Below are 19,400 nucleotides of genomic sequence, written 5' to 3'. Positions count from 1 at the left end.
GTAACCCCTCGCAGCGATGCACGTCAGGCCACGTAGGGTCTCCACGTACATGCATACAGTACGTAGCCACAGCGCTGATTTAACGTAGAAGCATAAATTGGCCTCAAGGCAGTTCCCACGGGTCCCAGTGCACGCTAGTTACAACCTATGAAGCACACCAACGCCTTGTCATGAACCGGTTTGTATGATGAACAAAAACCTCTGCCCAACAATTCGCAGGATATCCTATGAAATTACGTGAAATCACATGACGTTTAGCCCACTGTGGTCACATGGCATGGAGTTTAGAGATTGTTAGTTAAGTTTAACGTCATGTGGCGACGACTGTTACATTAAAAAAGGCACCAAAACGACTAGTTAAGATTAGAAAAAAAGATCGTAGTTTGGGTTAAAACAATGGTCCCCTTAAGTAGTACTCCCGGGACACGAACACCCGTTTCCTGGGTGAAGGTTTTGTGTTTTCCCGGGACGTGAACTTCTTGAATGCGCTGCGTTTAATGATCCAACCCGTCCTACGCTGCCTTATATTAGGCCAAAGCCTCAACGGTTCGCGGCTGCTGGTTACAGTGTTCTTGCAGCGTTTTGCCATTCAGAACGAGCTAGCATGCTAGCGCTAGTATGCTACGGTTAGCCACCTTGTTTCGGCTACTGACGTAAAAAGCCCTGCCGAGGCAGGACACATTCAAAAACCCATATCTCACTCAAAACAGCATGGATGGGTTATTTTTTTCCCCAAGTTTGTATGCGTGTGGAGAGAGAGAGACACAAAATAGCACCCCTAATCTCAGAAAAAGTAATGTTTTCATAATATGGGCACTTTAAGATCTGCGAGTGTGAGCCGGTCTGTGTCTGGTGTTGATGGTTATCCTGTTTTCAGGACTAATGGCTCAATACGCTCCATGTGGCTGCGCAGGTGTCGAGTTACTAAACTGCCATTTGGCTCCTGGGTCACTAACAGATCCCTCATGGCTCCATCTGTGCCTCAACTTTCTTTAAAAACGGAGGGATCAATGAAGGCGGGGGCCACGCTGTGACCTCCGACCCTCTATGCACCAACAATCTTGAGCTGTGGGTGGTAATGCCGAGGTCTTTAACCAATACATCACTTCCTCATCCTCCATTTGTGTCTCCGTCCTTCCTGTGGGCAGACGGAGCGACGAGCAGACAGGAAATGGAGGAAGAGACGGAGGTGGAGAGGCCGGTGAACAGCTGAACGTGGGTCAGAAATTCCGGCAAGCGTCGGGGCGGTTCATGCAGTGTCGGACAGACACTGGACGGCTGACTTTTCAAATGAAAAAGTTTCCAGACCTCTGAAAAGCTGCACTTCTACATGTCAGATTTGTTCAGTGGTGGAAGAAGTTTTCAGATCCTTTACTTAAGTAAAAGTAGCAATACCACAGAGTAGGAATACTGTTACAAGTAAAAGTCATGAATATAAAATGTTACTTAAGTAAAAGCTCAAAGTCTTTCAAACAATGTAGCAAAAAATGTAAACAAATTAACATCCATTTCTATTGTAATATTCATTTGTATGGTATTATACATTATATATTTTGTGATCCTGTGCGAGTCCTGTCAGTGGAGCGTTATTCTCGGTCAACTGAAGAACATTTTCAGGATAAAGCCAGACATCCTTTGCCGCTCACCTTCCGCTTCATGCGTGTTGTGGTTCTCAAATGTTCCACCAAAACCAGTTCCTTCCCGAGACTATTTAGCAGAGCCACCGTCGCTGCGTCCGGAGCTTAGCGCCGCCCAAAACGGTTGAGATTGGTGCAAATAAATGCAAACAACCCAGAGCCAACTATACTGTAATGCAGCGTTTCTCAAATGGGGGTAAGTGTCCCCCTAGGGGTACTCTGGAGGACTGCAGGGGGACATGTCCCCCTAGGGGTGAAGGGGTACGTGTCCCCCTAGGGGTACTCTGGAGGACTGCAGGGGGCATGTCCCCCTAGGGGTGAAAGGGTACGTGTCCCCCTAGGGGTACTCTGGAGGACTGCAGGGGGCATGTCCCCCTAGGGGTGAAAGGGTACGTGTCCCCCTAGGGGTACTCTGGAGGACTGCAGGGGGCATGTCCCCCTAGGGGTGAAGGGGTACGTGTCCCCCTAGGGGTACTCTGGAGGACTGCAGGGGGTACGTGACATTTTTCGCAAAATGTTTTTCAGTTCCAAGGCTGTAGTTACTAAGTTTGTCTCTTTGTTCAAAGTTTTTGTCTCTGTTTTTGAAGTATGTCTCCTTTTTTTGAAGGTTTTGTAGCTTGTTTTGACCTGTTCTTGCCTTTCTTCATTACTTATTACGTTTGTCACTTTTTTCGAAGTTTGTCGCTTATTGTCACTTTTGTCGCCCTAGTGTTGCCTTCCTTCTTCCTTCCGTCTTTTTCAAGGTTTTGTCTGGGTTTTTTTTTTTTTTTTTTTTTTAAACGTTTGTCGCCTTTTTCCATCAGCATTTAAAAAGGTTTTCCAGGTACAAGTCTGTTTACTAACTCTATCGCTGACATCGCTGTATTGTTCCTCTATTGTATAGACTTTTTATTCTACCAAATATTATTTGCGCTGGTTCAAAACTGTTCACAGGGGGAACATTATTGGAAAAAGCTTGAGAACCAGTGCTGTAATGCATCTGCGGTGTAGCCAGACCTTATTCCACAGCGCCGTGGAGAAAAGTCTGGCAACGAGCGACTAGTGGAGCGTAGGTGGTGTACTGGTTTGTCAGTTTGCTCTGCAGTCTGGGTGTTGAAAGCTGCCGGGCTTCGACCCAGCAGACTGTTGGAGCTAAACTCTCGTTGGGTTTCCTTTCTGTAATCAGCGCTGTGGGATTCTGTCATGCTCAGCCCCCGGCTTAAACATCTGATTCAGACTAAATAATGAATCCCACCCCCTCTGAGTGATTCTAAAGTACCGGGATTAACGGCAGCTTTACTTCCTCCTTCCCCTTCTGTGTTTTATCAAATCTAAATCTTTTTCTCTGGCTCGTGTCGTCTAATCATGAGAAACCCTGAGAGCGGTCTGGACTGTCTCCAGAAACGATGCCTCTCTCCCAGCGGTGGAATGTAACAAAGTACATTTACTCCAAAACAGTAGTAAAGTCCAATTTTTAAAAAGGTACTTGTACATTACTTGAGTCTTTTTTCATGCCACTTTCTACTTCGCTGCATTTCAGTGAGAAATATTGTTTTTACTCCACTACATTCATCTGTTACAGCTTTAGTTACTAGATACTTTACACGTTAAGATTACTGCACACAAAACACGTAGTTTATAACATCTGATGTTTTATTATAAAGTAAACTAGCCAACAATATAACTGCTACAGGTCTGAGATGATCAGACCGTTACACACAACTGGTTGATCATTTACACTTTACAATGGGAGGACGTTTCTTTACTTTTAACACTTTAAAGTGCTCATGTCATGCTTTTTGGCTTTTTCCCTTTCCTTTATTGTGTTATATATCTTTTTTGTGCACATTATAGGTTTACAAAGTGAAAAAAGCCCAAAGCCCCCCCCAAAGGGACTTACCATCTCCAACAGAAAACACTGTTCACCAACTGCTCCAAACAGCTCTATTGTAGTCCAGCCTTTACTTCAGAGACAAACGTGGTCACTTTGGAACACACGTTATAATGCTCGCCTAGCTGCTAGCATGGCACGCCCTCATACTCTGCTTCTGACTGGCTAGTAGTCCTTACCTAGCTACTGTCAGGGCACGCCCTCATACTCTGCTTCTGACTGGCTAGTAGTCCTTACCTAGGTACTGTCAGGGCACGCCCTCATACTCTGCTCCTGACTGGCTAGTAGTCCTTACCTAGCTACTGTCAGGGCACGCCCTCATACTCTGCTCCTGACTGGCTAGTAGTCCTTACCTAGGTACTGAGCATGTGCACTGCCAACAAAGATGTTACAGCAGTAAGAGGTCTCACTCTTTAGCTAAAACAGAGACCTGAACACAGGGTGAAAAGAGGAGCTGCAGTACAACAAAAAAAATATGGTGTTTTTTGAAAATGAAACCATGTAAACCTATTCTGATATAACCTCTAAATACAATTATGAACCTGAAAAGGAGCATAATATGAGCACTTTAACTAAATTTTCCAGATTATACTTACAGACTTTTACTTAAGTAACATTTTCAATGCAGGACTTTTACTTGTAATGGAGCATTTCTACAGTGTGGTACGAGGTACTTTAAGGAAAGGATCTGAATACTTTTTCCACCACTGCTGGTCTCTCCAGACAATTACAACATGCAGAGAACACTTTCACTTCCTCAGCGGGAGTCAAGCCAGTTTGCGTTGCTGTCTGAGTAAACTGACACCAAAGGCAAGACTGAGCATGCTGCCTCCATCAACGCCTCCTCGGATTAAAGGCCGACTCAGAGCCTTTGAGAGCTGCAAGTAAGTGAAGAGAAGTCGAGGGAGGGAGCAGCGAGACCAGAGGAGAGCTGGAGTCTCTAGATGTAACCCTCCTATTGTCTACGGGTCAAATTTACATTTTCTACATCAGAAATATGGGTTTCTTTCAACCAAATTGCCCAAAGTAGTAAAATGAAGGATCAGTTCACTACTTCACTGAATTTGGCTTGTTTTTGGTGCTTATAGAAATGTAAACCAAAGTGCTCTGGCCCGTTGAATCAAACCGTCTCATAGGAACCAGTTCTGCAACTGATGATTACTTTCATTGCCAGTTAGTTTCTCCATTAAGCCTTTTATCATTTAGTCTGAAATGTCAAAAATAAGTGAAAAAAAAAAAATGCCCAGGCCTGGCGTCTTCATGCATCTCGTTTTGGGTCCTAAACCCAAATTTCCCGTCAACGAAAAACACATTTGAGACACTGGAACTGGAGAATATTTGGCTTTTTTGCTTGAAAAATGACTGAAACGATTCAATTAACAAAAATAGTTGCCAATATAATTACTGTCACACGACGTTTGTCGTTTCAGCTCCAGAAATTACGTTTATACACTTCATATATGTACTAACGAAAGCAGACTGATTTGAGGGTTGAAATGTGTATTTTGCTCTATTCAAATTTTTTTTTACGTCCCCCTGCTTCCAGTCTTTGTGCTAAGCTAGGCTAACAGGGACGCACAGAGACGACATCCCTCTTCTCATCCGACTCTGAAAAAAATGAACGATATCCCAAAACGTTGGACTGTTCTTGCCACACAAAGTACTTAACCCTCAAAGTCCTCATGTTGTAGACACTGAAACCAGGGTATGGCGGTTTGTTTTTTTGGCTTGAAAAACGACAAACGATTCATCATCTAACAAATAGTTGCACATTAATTTACCGTCCATCGCTAATCGTTTCAGCTCCAGAAATTACGTTTATGAACTTCATACTAACATGAATAAGACAGACTGAGTGTTGAAAGGAGTATTTCTTCTTTTGATGGATTCTAGGCTAGCAGTTTCCACCTGCTTCCAGTCTTTGTGCTAAGCTAGGCTAGTTGGACGCACAGAGCTGACTTCCCTCTTCTCGTCTCAACGGACAAAATGAGGGAACGGTATCCCAAGAAGTTTCTTTAAACTGTAGACCGTTTCTTTAAGTAACAAACACTCTTCCCGTGTTTTGGAGACACAGCTGGTTGCTGGCCGATTTTGTGGCCACAAAGACTTCAGGTCTGTGATCACGGACATCAGAAGCAACCACCAGAAACACGACACACAAAGCCGCAGCACCATCTGCCAACACGCCACCTTAAACCACATTGTTGCTCTCCGTCTGTCGGCGCTTGTTCAGGCTTCGGCTTTGTTCGTCTCGCCGGAAGGAGAGTGAAAGAGGGATTCGCCGTAAGGCAGAGAAGAGGTTAAAAGTATTAGCTGCTCTTTTTGTGAGCACACATGCTGTCATCGGAGGGGATGACTCGGCTGAATGACACCGTAATAACACGGTGTGCTTTCAGCCGGGGGACAGACGAGGACGCTGGAAAGACGTTTGTGGGATGAAGTCACCGTTGTGTTGAGGCAAGTCGGGGCGGCAATGAGGGCCCAGAATCACACCACCCCCCCCCCCCCAACAACAAAGACAACGACACTTCCCAGAACATAAGTCAAACGAGTTGTTAGGAAGACGCTTTAAACTTCAGTTTTTTTTTTGTTTTTTTTTTTTTTAGAAGGACAGGCAAGAGACGTGCAGTCATTCAACACGTCAGAGTGACCTGACAAACATGAATGACCTCATCCAGAATGACTACAGACTATTTAGGGTTTTTGCTTCAAGAGAAGTTGGAAAAAAACTGCTTTTAAACTTCAGTGCACCTGACTCCTGGAACTAATTACAGCACTTCCTTACAAATCAACTCACTAGTGCTTTTTGGACACTTTAGAAATCTGGTTGTTCTGGGCGTTTTAAACTTGCAAGCTTCTGCTTGTAACTGCTTTACATAATTGTACTTTCTTGCATTCTTATAATCCTAAATTATTTATCAAATCATTTTTCCAAGTTAAAGTTTTTGCCTTCCCATTTTTCTTATGGTTGTCTTATGGCTTTCTGTCCTTGTAATTTGACTCAATGTTGTAAATAAGGGCCACCCCTCCATGATCTCGAGTATAAATAAAGGTTGAATGAATGATTGAATGAATAGAAGTTGACGAGCATCAGGAAAGGAAAAAAACCTCAATGTAAACTTCAATAAGCCAAAATCCCCCCAAAAAATGCAGCAAGATAATCTCTGCGTGTGAAGTCCACAAGAAAATAAACTTTGTAGCCGATTGAAGGCAAAGCTTTATCTTCTCTGAAGATGTCCAAAAAATGACAAGCAGCTAAAACCAAGAGGGCGAAGGTGAAGAGCTGGGAAAGTATTCTGGTTCATGCCGGGGGAAAAATTGTTGTAATGTAATATAGTTCCCACATTAGTATTTAAAGGTCATTTAAAGGTCCCATGACATGCTGCTTTTTTACAGGTCTTAATGGTCCCTTAACACTATCTGAAGTCTCTTTTATATAGACCTTAGTGGTCCCCTAATACTGTATCTGAAGTCTCTTTTATATAGACCTTAGTGGTCCCCTAATACTGTATCTGAAGTCTTTTATATAGACCTTAGTGGTTCCCTAATACTGTATCTGAAGTCTCTTTTATATAGGCCTTAGTGGTCCCCTAATACTGTATCTGAAGTCTCTTTTATATAGACCTTAGTGGTCTCCCTAATACTGTATCTGAAGTCTCTTTTATATAGACCTTAGTGGTCCCCTAATACTGTATCTGAAGTCTCTTTTATATAGGCCTTAGTGGTCTCCTAATACTGTATCTGAAGTCTCTTTTATATAGACCTTAGTGGTCCCCTAATACTGTATCTGAAGTCTTTTATATAGGCCTTAGTGGTCCCCTAATACTGTATCTGAAGTCTCTTTTATATAGACCTTAGTGGTCCCCTAATACTGTATCTGAAGTCTTTTATATAGACCTTAGTGGTCCCCTAATATTGTATCTGAAGTCTCTTTTATATAGACCTTAGTGGTCCCCTAATACTGTATCTGAAGTCTCTTATACAGGTCTTAGTGGTCCCCTATACGCTGCACTTTTTCCGCATAAATTGCGGGGCTTGCATGATGTCATAATCCGTGCATTTTCATTGCAAAAAGTCCCGTATATCTTAGCAGGAAATTGAAAAATGTTGCGTTTACTTCACACGAGCAGCCGTTTTCCCCTGTTGCCATGGGAACATTATGAAGTGATGCAATTACGCAACGTGATCATCGAAAAGCTGCAAACCCCGCGTTGAAGCCACGATGAAACTGCAGTTTTTGAAAGTTCCCGCAATTACATCGCATAAAACTGCATAATTATCCCGCATATTCCATCACATTTAAGAAAACGTGACGCATAATCAAGGATTTTAGCCCAAAACAATCACCAAAAAACTAGGCATTTTTCTGGAAGGACTGAAAAAGGAAAACCGTGGCGTTATTTCATCTCATGTGACCTTGTTATTTGTACACGCTGTGACTCTACAAATCACAACATGTAAACAGGAACATGTTGGCGTTATTTTGTCACTTATTGGGAGCAGTAGGCTAGATGGAGCCGGTTACCTCCAGGATCTGTGCTAAGCTAGGCTAGATGGAGCCGGTTACCTCCAGGATCTGCGCTAAGCTAGGCTAGATGGAGCCGGTTACCTCCAGGATCTGTGCTAAGCTAGGCTAGATGGAGCCAGTTACCTCCAGGATCTGTGCTAAGCTAGGCTAGATGGAGCCGATTACCTCCAGGATCTGTGCTAAGCTAGGCTAGATGGAGCCGGTTACCTCCAGGATCTGCGCTAAGCTAGGCTAGATGGAGCCGGTTACCTCCAGGATCTGCGCTAAGCTAGGCTAGATGGAGCCGGTTACCTCCAGGATCTGCGCTAAGCTAGGCTAGATGGAGCCGGTTACCTCCAGGATCTGCGCTAAGCTAGGCTAGATGGAGCCAGTTACCTCCAGGATCCGCGCTAAGCTAGGCTAGATGGAGCCAGTTACCTCCAGGATCCGCGCTAAGCTAGATGAGCCAGTTACCTCCAGGATCCGCGCTAAGCTAGGCTAGATGGAGCCAGTTACCTCCAGGATCCGCGCTAAGCTAGATGAGCCAGTTACCTCCAGGATCCGCGCTAAGCTAGGCTAGATGGAGCCAGTTACCTCCAGGATCCGTGCTAAGCTAGGCTAGCGGTGGGGGTGTCAGACAGAGTTACAACACACGGAGATGAGAAGGGTATGTATGGACATGGGGAAAAAAAAAAATCCCAAAAGGCCAAGAGGACGTCCTCAACTTAAAGATATTCAGGTCAGAGGAGAGAAGGAACTAAAACATGTTCACATTTAACACGCTGACGTCACACAAGTTTTTACCTTTATCTAATAAAATGTACTCAAATGATCAATCGATTATCACTTATAGTTGCCGATACATTTAATAGCTGACAACTAAAATCGATCAATCTTTGCAGCTCTAGTGCTGCATCTACCAGAGGGGAGACTCTGCCGTCTGCGTTTACGTCATTCTGAGGCTGGTCCGCTGGCACAGATACGACTCCTGGAAACAGGAAGCCCTGCTCTGTTTACCTTCCCTCCATCCTTTTAATGCAGACAACCTGGGAGGGAGGGGGGAGAGTTCAGCGCCCCCATCACTCACCAGCAAACTCCACCCCAACCAAACATTCCTCAGTCTCTTATCTCCGCATATCATAAACACTGAGGACACCCACCCGTGTGTGTGTGTGTGTGTGTGTGTGTGGGGGGGGGGGGGTGTTCAGGGGTCAGGGCAGTTTGTTTTGAAGCAGGAATGCGTCCTGGATGACATCACTCAGAGAGAGCTGATGAAAAACAGCCGGGCAGCAGTGCTGCGTCTGATAACATGTTGGATACCGAGATACTGCAGAGATGAAGATACACAGGCAGCTCCTTTGTTGATTTGGAGAAGGCCTGAGTGGCCAAAACAGCGTCAGAATTGGGGCTGTGCGATATGAGAAAAATATCTAAATTGTGATCATTTTTGACTGATATTGCAAACGCGATACGATTCACGATACTGGAGGGAATTGTCATTTCTGTATCACTCATTTCTACTGAAAAATATCAAAAATGCCACCTAAAACCCGAGCTGAATGAATGCAACTAAAAGACTTTTCTCAGGTCTAATGATTGTAGTTGGACTTCTTTAACAAGTTTTGTCTTTGAGCTTTTTGAGGGGAATTTATTTATCATCTGCTCTAGCTTTTCTAACATTTTAGACACAGATATAGTGAAAACGCTCCAAAACGATGTGATAAATAAGACGCAAAACTACCACAAAAGGACAAACTGACGCCAAATGACCAGAGACCCAAAACAACCCCAAAGAAAACACAAAAAATGACCAAAAAGAGACAAAATGTATTAGCAAATATGGGCTTTTTGTTTTTTTGTTGTTTTTTTTAAAGAAAATGCACATTTTCTTGAGGAAGGACGCCTCGACACCCCACCAAATACGCACACTAGAGCTGAAGATCTTTGCCGACGCGTTCGGTCGGGTTTTACACGGGCTCGGCTCGGGCTCACACTCCGGGTTGCGCGGTAAATGAGCGGTCAGGTGACGCGTTTCGATTAGTGTGAAAACGGATGCCGAGGTGGTGAAACGCAGGCTGGCCTCTGGAGGACTTATTTTGTTTCTTTGTTCCAACTTCCAAGTGGCCGATAGCCTCCGTTAGTCATGAATAAATGATGTTAAAACATGTACAAATGACTCTTTCTTGACAAAAGGTAAAAGAGCTGTGTGTGCGTGCTCACATTTGTTCGGGCTTTTAAAAAGCCGTCAATCAAAATGTACTTGTCAGGCCGAACCTTTAAGGCCCGATTACAGCTCTAACGCGCACCTAAGTCTTCCACAAAGCTAGGGGGAACACTGCTTAGTTACACTCTCCACTTAAAATATGCTGTCTTTTGTTGGCAATGTTCAGCTTCGACAGGTTACAGACAACAAAACTGTTCTGGTGACTTGGCCCTGACCAAAATCATATTTTCAAAACAAAGGCAGGTGTTGCGACGAGAGTAATGAAACTCTTTAAAAAGCCAACGAGCCGTTTCACGTCTGTATACAGAGACAACAGAGCCTGGTGGTGCTACGGGAGCACGAGCAAAAGGACGCGTCCTTAAAAGCTACTAGCAGTAGCATGTTCAAGTCCCCATACGGACCAAAGTATGGTGGTGGACTGGTAGCTGGAGAGCTGCCAGTTCACCTCCGGGGCACTGCCAAGGTGCTCTTGAGCAAGGCACCGAAACCCCAACTGCTCGGGGAGCCTTTCCATAGGCAGCCCCCCCCCCCCTCACTCTGACATCTCTCCATTAGTGCATGTAGAGGTACTGAGCATGTGTGTGTAATTCAGGCCTGTGTGTAATGTGTTTAATAACAGAGTGAAAACAATTTCCCTTGCGGGATTAATAAGGTATAAATTAATATTAAACTCAAACGCCCCTTTCATCACTTTAAGCCTGGCTGTTACACTTCATAAGCAGCACGTTACTGTTGTTGGTCAGTGTTGAGCTGCTATTTACCGTATTTTCCGGACTATAAGTCGCTCCGGAGTATAAGTCGCATCAGTCAATAAATGCATCATGTAGAGGAAAAAAAACATAAGTCGCACTGGACTAGAAGTCGCATTTTTTTAGAAATTTATTTCACAAAATCCAAGACCAAGAACAGACATTTAATCTGGAAAGGAGAGTTATTAAACTACCCAACAGCCCCCAGAACAAGGGGCTGAATACGGTAGGTGTCCTCTATGTTAACGTAACACATTAACAGTTATTAAACACACAACAGCCCCCCAGAACAAGGGCGTCTTTCCGGTGCTGCTGAGGAACTAAAGGCTCCAAAAATGGATCAAGAAAACTTCATCTGGGTCAAGAAATAACTTTCAATCTCAATCTATAAACCGTATAAATAGATCTAAATCCTTTAAAGTGCCCATGTTATGAATAAAAAAAAAAAAAAAATCCCTTTTTCTGGGATTTGGAGAGTTATTTTGTGTCTCTGGTGCTTCCACACGCATACACACTTTGAAAAAAAAAAAAACATTCATGCTGTTCTGAGTGAGATACGGTTTCTGAATGTGTCCTGCCTTCAGTCTCCGGGTCAGCTGGTCAACATCTGCACGGCCGTCTACGTCACTAGCCGAGACAAGGGAGCTAGGGGGCTAACCGTTAGCATGCTAGCTCATTCTCAATGGCAAAACACTGCTACAACACACACTAGTTCACCATAATCTCCAAAAGAACTACTTACATGTCCCTGTTCTGAAGGTATTCCACGCAAAGTTGGAAGTGTGCCCTCGTTTAGAAGAAGTCTCCCGGCTAATCCTGCCTTGTACTACTGAAGTTGGAGAAACAGCTAGCTAGCTCATGTAGTCCTTACCTAGCTACTGAGCGCGTAGTCCTTACCTAGCTACTGAGCGCGTAGTCCTTACCTAGCTACTGAGCGCGTAGTCCTTACCTAGCTACTGAGCATGTGCGACCCAACAAAGATGTTCCAGCAGTGAGAGGTCTCACTCTGTAGCTAAAACAGAGACCTGAACACAGGGTGAAAAGAGGAGCTGCAGCAACGTGCAGTACAACAAAAATATGGTGTTTTTTGAAAATGAAACCATGTAAACCTATTCTGGTACAACCTCTAAATACTATTATGAACCTGAAAATGAGCAGAATATGAGCACTTTAAAAGAGAAGTTGTGAATTTTCTAATGACAATAAAAACTACATAAACAGGATCAAGTTATTGTCTGAGGAAGACCGTTTAAAAAACCCAGATAAAACTAAACTTCAACGCCTAAAAATGGAGAATGAATCACACTGTCTGATGTGGATGATGAATGTCAAACAGTTGAGCTGACTAAGACGACTACGTACATGGTTGCGAGTGTTTTCGGAGTGATGTCATAACTGCTGCGGGGCTCCAAACTGATGCCATCTGCTGAGTGGACTGAATCAAGGCAGGACGCCTCCTCCTCCAGCTGTTATCTGCTTCAGAAACACACAGCCAGACCTCGGCTCTCGCTGTGACTCACAGGTTTACGCCGAGCTCTGATTACGACACCCTGACGAGGCTCGCAGCTCAATAACTCAGAATTATTTATGACGGATCCACGCCATGACCTTTCCCAAGAAAAACTCTCGCATTGACAAACAGTTTGTTAAGCGTCTGATGAAATCGCTCCGACTGGAACTTTAGGTCAAAGACCTAAATCAAGGACGTAACTTTGGGTTCAACATTGTGGGGGGGGGGGGGGGGGTGGGGGGATGGGGAGATCTCCAACTACTTAGGGAGGTACCGGGACATGACTGCATGGATTGAGAAAAGCGACTGAAAACATCGAAAAACGTGTCAAAAAAACTCGTAAAGAAGAGACAAATGTTGAAAAAGCACCAAAAACATCAGAAAAAACACTCCAAAAAAAACTAGCAAAAACTCCAAATAGGCAAGAAACTTTGAAAATATTGTCCCAAAAAAAACTTCAGAATAAGCCCAAATGGGGATTTTGTCAAGTCTTAACCCTCGCGTTGTCGTCCCGTAGACCTTAATGCAACTTCTTAGTTTTTCTGGGTCAATATTTTAAGTTAAAACTGACTTGTCACTTTTCCAGAAGTTCGTCGTCGATTTTTGGGACATTTGTGTTATTGTTCTGACCACGTTTTTGAAGCTCTCTTCGACATTTTCTCACTTTTCCCGAAGTTCTTCTGTTTTTATGCAATGACTGGATGTGTATGACCACGTGCTGCTATATTTTTCTATTTATTCTTTTTAAACATTAGGACTTACATTATATTTATTAGGACTTATATTTTTTATATATATTTATGAATTGATGCACTGACTGGAGAGCACTTTATATTGTGTTGTACCTGTGACAATGACAACAAAGACCTATTCTACTTTGTCAATTTTTCCAATGTCTGGATTTGTCGTTTTTGGACATTTGTCACTTTCTTCAGTGTTCTTTAATAATAAAAAAAAAAATCTTTAAATGCTATAAAATTAAATAAAACGCCCAAATTCAATAAAAAAAGTGAACTGATCAGTTATGTAACTTGTGAAGAGCGTCGTATGGAACCATCCACCTGATTTTTTGACTTTTTGGTTGAAGGAAATCCAAATTTCTGATTGAAAATGGGTCAAACTTGACCTGAGGACATTACGTTCACGCCTTTAGTTATTACTGATGGATCAGATTATAGAGCCAATCACAATGTTTGTTTACAATAACTTCCTGGTAAAATAAACTCCTGCGTCCCGTACATACAAATTAACGGCGTTAATAACGGGATACTGGATATACTCTGATCTCTGAACTTTTCAATGCAACCGTCTTCAGAATAACCCCGACTATGACGATGTCAAATCCAAAGTCATTTCTCTCTCTCACTCCAAACTAAAGTGAAAAGTTGGCGGCCCTGGATTATATTAAATCAGCCCAGTAACGGTCCAGCCTGACAGACGGAGAGCGTCAGGAACTACAACAAGAAATCGCATAAACAGACACCTCACAAAAAGACAAAAGCCCTGACAAGAAGATTGACAACTTCTACGACCCCGTCGGTGACCAATAGGAGCGCAGAAAGCTCTTTAACTGTAAACACCGAGAGGAGAAAGAGGACTGATGTCATGAAAGACGGAGAGCGCCGAATGGCCCGGAGGTCCGACGTGTCACGGCAACAACGTACGACCCTGCGATCGACCCGAGACAACAACCGTCTCGAATGACGGAAAAAATCCCCACGTTACAGTCACGTATAGAGCAGCAGGATGAGCCCTTATCTCTGTCGTTACAAACCACTGGAACCTGACACCGGATGAAAAAGAAAGACGGGACATGTCGCCACCAGAGAAACAAAAAGACTGATTCACTCAGGCGACCTTTCACCTCTGGCACAGGTCAGCGAGACCGCTTCCCCTCTCCGTGAAACCGCCTCGGGCCTTCGTCTCAAACCTCCCGGTTGGTCTGAACTCACCGGCTCGATTCAGCGACTCACGACACTCAAAACACGCTTGTGGCTTTTTAAATAAATTAAAATGTAAAGATTAATATGGTTCTTTTGTTATTTCACGCCAGTGGATTATTTAAATCCCAAATCCCCCCCCCCCAAAAAAAACCCTCCCAGTATAATCCCACTGTTCCCATTTAGACAGACATGTTTATCACACAAACACAATTTTCTTGTAAAAACAGCTGCGGATGAGAGCGTGAGCAAGCTGTCTGTGTATTTGTATCTGTCTCTGTGTATTTATATCTGTGCATTTGTAGTGTATGTTATGTTTATGTAGATGCTAAATCTCACGGGGCTATCCTTTCAATAAATTCAATTGAATGAGTGCGTTTGTGAGATTGTTTTTTTTTAAAGCGTGTGTGGTGATTAATAAAGATTGACCTGAGCAGCTTCTGTGTGTGTTCAGCAGAAACAAACAGAAACCAGCAGCAGAAACTGGAAAACACACAATCGATCACATACCTTATCAGGTTCTGTAAACCCTGTTTGGTGGAGTTTCTTCTCAGCAGAGCGTTGGACATGTTGGCCTCTTGATCTTCTTCTATTCCGTCTATTTTTCCTTCTTCTAGTCGTCTCCTTCTGGTAGAAACAGATCACACACACCGGACGCTGAGAACAACTCTCTCTTCTGTTCAGTTAGTTTCCACCTCGACACTGAAGGCAGCTTTCTGTCCTGCGGTTGCACCGAAGCCCAGAGCTCAAAAACAATGTGTGTGTGTTACACTGTTATAGACTCTTCTGGTAGTTACACACACACTCTCGTATATCACGCACAGGTTTCTCCCCTGTAATGCTTGCTGGGAATGTGTCAGCAGTGCAAGTGACTCCCTACTCTCTTGGAGACTGGGTTTTTAGTCATTACACCCCCCTCCCCTCCAAACACACACAGACAGACACACACACACACACCCCCCCTGTCACAAACACACACACCTCCCTCTGTGTGTGTCTCTCACACACACCCCTCCCTCTGTCTCACACACACCTCCCTCTGTCCTACATGTGGTTTTCATTGAAGAGCTCAAAGCAGCGGGGCCCAACATCTCTTTCCTTTGCGGCCTCTCTCTGTTATGCCGGGTCATGTGGTCTTCCCTGAGGGGGAATGAAAGACGATGTAAACCCCCTCCATATATATATATATATATTCCACTACTGAACCGTCCCAACATCTCAATGTCCCTCCGATTGCCAGAGCAGCAGATTTGCAGAAAACTGTTATTTTATCTCTCTTTATTGCAGGCATGGAGGAAAATGTATTCCATCACTAAAAGCAAACATGGCACAAAGTCACGGTTCGGTTTATACCCAAAGTTTAGGAGTCACGGTTTAGTGCGAGTTCGATAACCCATAAGGATCCATTCATTTTAATTTATTTTGAAAAGACAGGGCAGTATGAAGGTATAACGGTACACCAGGAGCTAGAATTTCAACAGTGTTGGCGTATTTCTGTGGGCTGAACAGAGTATTAGCGTCACTCTGGTTGCTTCCACAAAAAGCCAATGGGAGTTTTGCAAAAAAAAATAAAAATTTTTGGATCAACAAGATAATCTTCAACAGCTGACAACTGATTCCACGTGTTGGAGGTGACGACGTTAGCTTTGCTCCCGTCATAATTCCTACGGCCACTAGAGGGCGCCGCCATTAAACAAACAGTCGTAATTGCTGCTTGAACAAACAACTTAAGTGGGCGTTTTTCAGGGAAAGAACCAATGTATAAATACATTACAAAAATATATTTTAAAGCAGAATTAACCATGTTTACAGCTTAGTACAAAAAGAACCGTCAGTCTCCAAAGCCTAGTTTACTTTTTCCTGACAACTTTTAGGGCGCAAATCTGATTTATAATTTACCCGTTAAAAAGGTGCAGCAGGTAAGACTTCTAAAACTACCTTTCTGTCATATCTGCTGAAACTGACCCTATGTTCCAGTAGAACTACATGAAGCAGGTCATTAAAATAAATCCAGCTCCTCTGGCTCCACCTACAGCCTGGAGTGGGATTTGCAAAAAGCCACCGCTCGCTGTTCAGATGGACCAATCAGGGCCAGGGGGGGGATGTCTAACTGTTCAGATGCACCAATCAGGGCCAGGGGGGCGTGTCTAACTGCGTGTCAATCACTGCTCATGCACACGCATTTATTCTCCCTTGTGGGGGGAGGGGCTTAGGAGACCGTTTCGGGCTTTAGCAGAAAGGGGGGAGAGACTGAGAAGTTGTCAATGTTCACATTATTTGGCCAAGTCCTGGATCTGAACAATCCTACCTACAGCACCTTTAACTTACATTAAAGGCTTAAAGTTATACATAATTAAGGGCGTGGTCACCTAAAGTGATAGGTGGCCTCAGCTCCACCAACACGGCCACCTCTTCGCCCATTTTCAGATTATTTTGTCTTTCAATAACGCAAAGGAAAGAAAAGCTGTGCGACCGTTTCAGCACCAACAACACGTCGCAAACCGTTTAAACTTGGAACTCTGTCCCCAAACATCACGTCCAACATCACGTCCAACATCACGTCCAACATCACGTCCAACATCACGTCCAACATCACGTCCAACATCACGTCCACTCCCCTTCTTGCAGCTGCTTTTTATGTTAATGTGTATTTTAGTGTGTGAATGTTCTTAGTGTGTGCATTTCCTTTCATAAACATTGTAAAGTGTCTGAGTGTTAAAACAAAGCACTATATAAATAAAATACATTATTGTTATGATCATTACTATTGTTATGATCATTACTATTGTTATGATCGTTACTATTGTTATGATCGTTACTATTGTTATGATCGTTACTATTGTTATGATCGTTATGATCATTATCATCACTAGTATGATCATTATCACCACCACTACTACAAACTGAAATGCCAGAGTGCTGAACACCCTGCTGTGTGAGCAAGCTCTCTGCCTTTTTATTACCAGTTTACAGACACGTTGCTGCTGATTGGGTAACAACTGTGACACAACCAATAAAACAGACACGCCCACCAAACATCTCAAAACTCGTTGCACACCGTTCAAGGTTTTTTTAAAGTGAAATTAATAATTCCTTTTTAATCTCTCGGTGCGAAATCCTGCTCGACTACATTCTTTTGCTCAGCGCTCTCCGGTCATCCAACCGTCTCTCTGCTTGTCACGCAAACGCTGCGTCTTTGTCTTCGCCAACCCCTCCCCAAAACCCTCACACTTACAAAATCAAACACAAGGCTGTTGCTAAGGTAACCCAGTCATCACCATTCACCCCTGGAGTGCTGGTATAAGTCTTGCTTGGTGGCACGACAGACAAAAGGGCATTCTGGGAAGTGAATTCATGGCCCCTCTTCATGCTCGTAAACTCAGAAGTGCGGTTTCCAACAAACACTGGCTGACCTGAACACAACCTCGACACTCTAAAACAACAAAAAAACATTAAAAGGCTGAACTGTTTCCAGCTACACAATCAGAAAATACACTCACTAATTTCCAATCACATCTGCATATATTTGCATTCATTGTTCCTTAAATAAACTGATCCAGTGATTTGATGACAGGAAAAACACCTTCACTGCTGAGAAAACTGAAGCTACAAAATGGATTTTTAGGAAGTGAAGAACAACGGACCGAACCGTTGGTCTGACAGAACAAACGTCAAGATGTCACTTTGGGCTCTGGGTAATTGTGACGCCATTTCACAATATTGTCACTTTAAGTCAATGAATTAATGGAGAAAGTCAGCAGAAGAATCCAGAATTAAAATAATCATTAGTTCAAAATGAGCTCCAGCTCAACCAAGTCCAGCAGTAAAATCCTTTTACATTAATGCATCAGTAATAAAAAACACACACACACACGATAAAATACATAACAGTACAACAGTCTCAGGGGGACATTTTAATACTTTAAAGGTGGCATTAACATTTCACTTTGTGGTTTTTTAACATTAATATGAGTTCCCCCAGCCTGCCTATGGCCCCCCAGTGGCTAGAAATGGTGATAGGTGTAAACCGAGCCCTGGGTATCCTGCTCTGCCTTTGAGGAAATGAAAGCTCAGATGGGCCGATCTGGAATCTTCCCTTTATGACGTCATAAGGGGAAAGGTTACCTCCCCTTTCTCTGCTTTGCCCGCCCAGAGAGTTTGGCCCCCCCATGAGAGAGAGAGAGAGACATCATGGCTTGAAAACAAGCAAAACATGGCAGTTGGTCAAGGCCACACCCCCACCTCTCCTCCTCAATAGCATTTAAAGCTACAGACACAGAAATGTCTCATCCTAAGGAAAGCTCATTGTGGGACTGGCTCTAGTGGCTGTAATTCTGCACCAAGGCTGAATTTAGGGAAAGAGACTTCAGATACAGTATTAGGGGACCACTAAGGTCTATATAAAGAGACTTCAGATACAGTATTAGGGGACCACTAAGGTCTATATAAAAGAGACTTCAGATACAGTATTAGGGGACCACTAAGGTCTATATAAAAGAGACTTCAGATACAGTATTAGGGGACCACTAAGGTCTATATAAAAGAGACTTCAGATACAGTATTAGGGGACCACTGAGGCCTATATAAAAGGATCCAAAAAGCAGCATGTCATAGGACCTTTAAGTCTGTGTGATGTTGAAACCTGCCTTCAAAAAGGGGGGGGGAGTTTTTAAATCCACTTCCAAAACACACAATGGTCCCACAAGGGCTCACCCACATCCAACGGGTCGAAACGCATCCTTCTGTTTCCTGTTGGGGTGACTTGGGATTTAGGGCAGGCAATACTGCATTCTGCCAGCAGATGCCGGGAAAACGCAGATCCGTTAACTACATTTCCCTAATTATTACTTTACAGACTTCTACTGAAGGAACATTTTCAATGCAGGACTTTTACGAGCCACAGAAGGGTTTCATAAATTAGCACCCGTGCGGTGGCAGGAAATACTACGACCCGCGGGAGCGT

The 19,400-nt window shown here is 43.6% G+C and overlaps 1 protein-coding gene across 2 annotated transcripts in view; it reads right to left on the bottom strand.

The window, feature by feature from the left end:
- The window catches only part of lsp1a (lymphocyte specific protein 1 a), a 42,985-nt gene extending 27,642 nt beyond the window's left edge, over positions 1–15,343 (bottom strand). Inside the window, exon 1 of one of the 2 annotated variants that reach the window (XM_078256405.1) lies at positions 14,948–15,343. In XM_078256405.1, coding sequence (XP_078112531.1) covers positions 14,948–15,006 — 59 coding nt within the window. In that variant the 5' untranslated portion in view covers positions 15,007–15,343. The remainder of the gene's footprint in view (positions 1–14,947) is intronic. The other variant, XM_078256404.1, reaches the window with a different exon arrangement.
- Between the last annotated feature and the right edge of the window lie 4,057 nt (positions 15,344–19,400).

This window comes from Sander vitreus, chromosome 8 (assembly GCF_031162955.1).
Source record: "Sander vitreus isolate 19-12246 chromosome 8, sanVit1, whole genome shotgun sequence".
NCBI lineage: Eukaryota > Metazoa > Chordata > Actinopteri > Perciformes > Percidae > Sander > Sander vitreus.
The sequence above is the reverse complement of the archived record's forward strand: the minus strand, read 5'-3'. Positions and strand labels throughout refer to the sequence as shown.